The sequence below is a fragment of the Panthera uncia genome, chromosome B4 (assembly GCF_023721935.1).
Source record: "Panthera uncia isolate 11264 chromosome B4, Puncia_PCG_1.0, whole genome shotgun sequence".
In the NCBI taxonomy this organism is placed as follows: domain Eukaryota; kingdom Metazoa; phylum Chordata; class Mammalia; order Carnivora; family Felidae; genus Panthera; species Panthera uncia.
Genome location: NC_064809.1, coordinates 50,299,948 through 50,305,947, shown reverse-complemented (window position 1 = coordinate 50,305,947; position 6,000 = coordinate 50,299,948). Strand labels below are relative to the sequence as shown.

At 36.3% G+C, this 6,000-nt stretch overlaps 1 protein-coding gene across 1 annotated transcript in view; it reads right to left on the bottom strand.

Annotated features, from left to right (window-relative positions):
• The window catches only part of PIK3C2G (phosphatidylinositol-4-phosphate 3-kinase catalytic subunit type 2 gamma), a 348,760-nt gene that overhangs the window by 40,013 nt on the left and 302,747 nt on the right, over positions 1–6,000 (bottom strand). Inside the window, exon 30 of the mRNA XM_049625158.1 lies at positions 2,097–2,172. Coding sequence (XP_049481115.1) covers positions 2,097–2,172 — 76 coding nt within the window. The remainder of the gene's footprint in view (positions 1–2,096; positions 2,173–6,000) is intronic.

Here is a 6,000-nt window from a genome sequence, read left to right as displayed (position 1 = left end):
AAACATTTTACAAAAAGACAAATTCTGGGGCGCCTGGGTGGCTCAGTCGGTTAAGCGTCCGACTTCAGCTCAGGTCATGATCTCACGCTCTGTGAGTTCCAGCCCCACATCGGGCTCTGTGCTGATAGCTCAGAGCCTGGAGCCTACTTCAGATTCTGTGTCTCCCTCTCTCTCTGGCCCTCCCCAGTTCATGCTCTGTCTCTTTCTGTCTCAAAAATAAATAAACGTTAAAAAAAAAAGACAAATTCCTTTTTTATTTTTATTGAAAAAAAAATTTTAATGTTTATTTATTTTTGAGAGAGGGAGACAGAGCATGAGTGGGGGACAGGAGAGAGAGAGACACAGAATCCAAAGTAGGCTCCAGGCTCTGAGCTGTTAGCACAGAGCCTGATGCAGGGCTTGAACCCATGAGCTGTGAGATCATGACCTGAGCCCAAGTCAGATGCTTAACCAACTGGGCCACTTAGCCACCCTTGTGTTTTGTTGTTTTGAAACAATAGGCTGTATTTCATATGCAGTCAAATATTGAGACTCAAATCTTTTGTCTATCACCACTCTGCCAAAACAAGTCTTGAGTATTGTATGATGTAGTAAGAAATTAGCAATGAGAAAAAAATCAAACCACCATTTTATTTTTTACAATAATCCTAATTTTTCGTGTGCTTATGTATTTCAAACATCCTATAGAGAAATAATACCTCAGCAAAACTACAAATTTGATAGTGATCCACAGTTTAATTTTTTGATACATAGAGAAACAATTTCCCTTAAGGACTTTTATGACAGAATAGAGATCAAGCTATTACTCTTTAAAAAGTCTGACAACTATAGAAATCAGCAACCTTATGCTTTTTTTTAAATCTCGTTAGTTCAAGTTTATAAATACTAATGGTAAAAGTTATCCCCAGCTAACAATATTTTTGAAAACAAGATAATTGTTAGATATTTGTGTATCATGACAAGAAAAAAAGGAAATATTTTTTGGGGGGGACGTCATTCTTTAGATACATGTGATTAATTATAAGAAGTTACCTTATATTTACTTAAAAATATTTATGGTTTGTTCTATTAACTATATTTACTTAATAATGTTTATGGTTTGTCTATATAAGCAAAGTGTCAGAGAGTGATGTCAAATTTGGAGATTGTGAGAACAGAGCAATGCATAGTGGGGAAGTGAGGCCTCAGTTTAAAGTTGCTTCAGTCTAACAGAAGAAGTAGGCTGACACACACATAAATATACAACTTAATAAGCAATTACACTACTCAGCTTGATCTGGTTGTATAGACCTCTGCACTTAAGTGTAAGTAACTACAATGTTAGATACGAGCAGAGGTGAGAAGCCGATGGGTCTAATCTTAAAGGCAAAGAATCACAAGGAGGATACGGATAAAATAAAAACAGAGAGCTGTGAAGGAAAGGAGGGTGAGGCCTAGCAAATTATGGGCTTGCAAATCTTTGTGAGATAAAAACCAGTATCAGTATTTGATAGCTACTGGCAATGGAATTATACTATGGACACTTAAAATTAATGGGACATTCAAAGAGAGTTCCTGCCAGTCTGGGAGAAATGCTAGAAAAGTTCATTAGGATTAACACACATTTGGCGGAAAATAGGGTAGATAATTGTGCTGGGATAGTTTGGGATCCAGGTAATAAAAGAAGACTTTGTGAGGTAATGACTGAGCTTTAAAGGATAAGAGTGAAATGGCTAGATAATTCATAATCATTGTTATTGCCTAATATTTACTTCTGTTGCTTCCTAAGATGTTGAGTAACCTGGAAAACTTACCTGCAGGGGAAAACAAGAACTCTGTCTCTGACATGCAATTCCACCTCGAAGCACAATTAACTGAAATGAGTTAATGGCGTGACATCATGTAGTTATCATAAATGGACAAACACAACTCGGTTTAATTTAACTTGAACATATTTTAAGGGGTTAAAAAGCTTTGGAAATGGAAAAGACCCTTAAAGCTTATTCTTTAAAAAGATTTTAATTTGAAAGTTGAAAAAAATACGTAGTTGTGATTTTTATGCACAATTATATTGAAACTCAAAAATTGTACATAGTAATAATGATAAAATTACTTGCCTAGGTCCACAAATGATGGTTCTTCAATTGTTTGTTGCACAGGCTCAGAGAGGAAAAAACTAAGCACGCAATCACTCTGAAAAAAAAAAAAAAAGAAAATATAATATTTCTTCATATGTTACTTATTTATTGCTCCCATTCACTAGTAGAGGATAGACCCCTAATTTAATATGACTGGTGTTCTTATAAAAAAGGGAAGTTTAGACACAGGTATTTATGTAGGAAAGACAATGTGAGGAGACATAGGCAGAAGATAGCCTTTTATAAGTCAAGAAGAGAGGCCTGGAATAGATTCTTCCCTCACAGCCATCAGAAGGAAACAACCTTGTTGACACCTTGACTTTAGACTTTCATATTCCAAAAACAAGAGACAACATATTTCTGTTCTTTAAATCATCCAGCTTGTGGTACTTTGTAATAGCAGCCCTAGGTAAGCAAGACAGCACCCAATGCTGATCCCTTCATCTATGTCCTAGATTCTATTTCTTCCTCCTTAGGAACCTTGTGGAATATCTCAATCTATATGTTAGTAACTTTACTTTCTTCCTTTCTTTCTCATCAGCATAAAGTAGTCTCTCCATTTTAACAACTAGCAAACAGAAGAGTCAAACCACACAAAGTATACTCACACGTACTGTCACTAATGCCCCTTTCGAATCCCGTTATTTCTGCCCCCTCCCTTCCTTGACACAAACCTATGGGAAGAGCTACCAACATTCATACTGGTTTCACTTCTTCAATTTCTACTCTATGGTCTACAGCACTCAGGATTCCCCCCACTAATCATTCTCCAAAAATGCTTATAACATCATCTCTAATAACTTTTTCTTTTTTCATGTCTCCCGCCCACCCCACCCCACCAAATCTGATGGGGATTTTCTTGGCTATTATATAGCTACTCTATTTCTAGTGAAAAACTCTCTATCATTTGTTTTTATGATACTAGGTTGTCTCAGTTTTGCTTCCATTTGTCCCGTCATCTCTTTTTGGACTTTTTTTTTTCAGGCTCCTTTTCCTTTTGGTTATAATTTAAGTTCTAGTGTTCTTCACTTCCAGGCCATCTCTCTCACTCCTGACACATTCTTTCTGGGTGATGGTATCCCTTTTGGCAGCTTCTACAATGATGCACCAATCTAAACCTTTATCCCAGATCTGTCTCCTGAGCCTCAGCCCTCTATATCAAAACACCTATTTGTTGGCTTCCTTGACTTTTCTAAAGACAATTACAACCAAAAAGTACACCAATAACTGCATTTTCTTTGCCTTCAATTTGCTACTTCTTCCTATGTCCAGGCTCAAAATAGAGTGTATTTTTTAGACTCTCCATTGTTCCTTACTCCACACATAATATTTATTGCTAAGTCCCCTATTGAATTCCTAAATATCTCAACTACCCATTTCTTCTTTCCAGGTATGCTTCTGAGTTCCAACATCCTCACTTTTCACCTAAATTACAGCAGGGATTCCCAACTCTTACCTTGCTACTCTTTTTTTTTTTTTTTTCCTTAAAACTGAAATTTATTTATTTATTTATTTATTTTTATTTATTTATTTTTTATTTTTTTCCAATATATGAAATTTATTGTCAAATTGGTTTCCATACAACACCCAGTGCTCATCCCAAAAGGTGCCCTCCTCAATACCCATCACCCACCCACCCCACCCTCCCACCCCCCATCAACCCTCAGTTTGTTCTCAGTTTTTAACAGTCTCTTATGCTTTGGCTCTCTCCCACTCTAACCTCTTTTTTTTTTTTTTTTTCCTTCCCCTCCCCCATGGGTTTCTGTTACGTTTCTCAGGATCCACATAAGAGTGAAACCATATGGTATCTGTCTTTCTCTGTATGGCTTATTTCACTTAGCATCACACTCTCCAGTTCCATCCACGTTGCTACAAAAGGCCATATTTCATTCTTTCTCATTGCCACGTAGTATTCCATTGTGTATATAAACCACAATTTCTTTAATCCAATCTGTTTTCCACTTCATAGTCAAACTGATCTTTCAAAATAAATATCTAACAGTTAACTGCTTAAAACCCAGCAATGGCTCCTTATTGCTTTTATGAAACAGGCTAACTGCTTCACAAGGCTTGTAAGACCTTTTTTGCTTGGGATATTGCTCATTTCCCCTCTTTATCTCTCACCATTTCTCTTCTAGGACTTCATGCTTAACTACACTGAATTATATTTCTTTCCTCAAGTGTGTCAGCTCTCTCACCTCTTTGTCTTCCTACACACTTTGTCGTTATCCATCCTTTCCACACTTATCCACCCATTTGCCCAAGGTTTTTCATGTGCTTTCTTTTCTACTCTTTTAGCCTCGTCGATAGGATATCAAGAGGAGGGATTGTCATTTATTCACTCATATCTAATAGAGTATTTTTGCTTAATCAATATTTATTAACCAGAACTGAGATCTGTTTTTACATAAAGAATACATTGGTTTTCCAATGCATATATTGTTATCTATGTAGCAGTTTTATGCATCAGTGTAAATTAGTTAATTACCAAATTTTGATCTCTATGTATTAATCTCTTGTGAACTTGCTTAATAAGAATCTATCCCCAGGAAATGTATCTATATTCAGGATGATGACCAAATCAAGTTTTTTTTTGTTTTGTTTTGTTTTGTTTTGTTTTGTTTTGTTTTGTAAGCTTAAAGTCAAACTTCAGACTGTGTAGAATTTGTTGAAGAAAATTTGACCTTCTTGGGCCTTTTGACAACTAGTCAATTATTCTTCTCTGGCGACATTTTGGCCTCACCACCCAATGGTTATTAAACTTCAATAGTAGGCAGAATATCTTCCCAATTAGTGTCTGAAATGTCACCACTAGCCAATTATTCCCTTGTGTTTACACTGTCATATCCTTGAAATCCTCATTTGTAATTCTGGGTGTGGGTGACATACTAAATACTAATTCCTTATTGTAACGAGATTGTTTTCATTCTTGAGGAGAAACATGACTCAGTGTCAATGGAGGGAGAAATCAATAAAAGAGATGAAGAGGGGAGGAAAAGTAATGTTGTTGGATCTTAAAATAATTAATTTTGAAATTTTCTCAGACTTGGCTTTACTCACGTGCATGCCTCCCACTGCTTTTTAGCACACTGCACCACTATAGAGTATGAGTTATAGAAATGTCAGTACTAAAGTTGTTCTTACTGATGACTTAGATCAATGTTCTCAGTTGGGTTTGTATTGATCCCCAAGCAGTGTAGCTACATTTAGTTGTATAGGTTGTATACTGAGCAACATTACAGGTACCATTTTTACATGGATTCTAAGTATAATCCTACTTAGCAGTGTTCCCCATAAGTAGGGCTGGCAGATATAGCAAACAAAACCAGAGGATGTCCATGCAATATTTGCAACATACTTATTCTAAAAAGAGATATGTTTATCTCAAATTCAAATTTAACTGGGTGGCCTGCATTTTACTTGCTACCCTACAATATGAGGTGTCTAGAAAACGTGGGGCGCACTTTTGGTTGTCTCAGAGGATACAACTGGCAATTAATGGGCAAGGCCACTTATCCTAAATGTGCTGCAATACCCAGGAGGTTCTCACATTATGAAGAGTGTTTCTTTTCTGCTTAGTTCTTCAAAAGGTAATGGTCTCCCAGGTTAAAACAAAAACAAAACAAAAAACTCTGAAATTAATTACTCTATTGTAGAAGTGAGAAACCTGAATATTAGATAGCATAAGTGATTCAGTGATTGAAATTAGTACCAAAAACAAAACAAAACAAAAAACAAAATGCAACCAACCAACAAAGCCCTGTGTTACCTGTGTTATCATTGCCAATGGCCTATAGATGTGAAGAATGCATATGGGAGACAGGTGGGAGATGTGGCTACAGAGTCCTAGAGCACACTAGTTCTATAGAAACCTGAAACTACT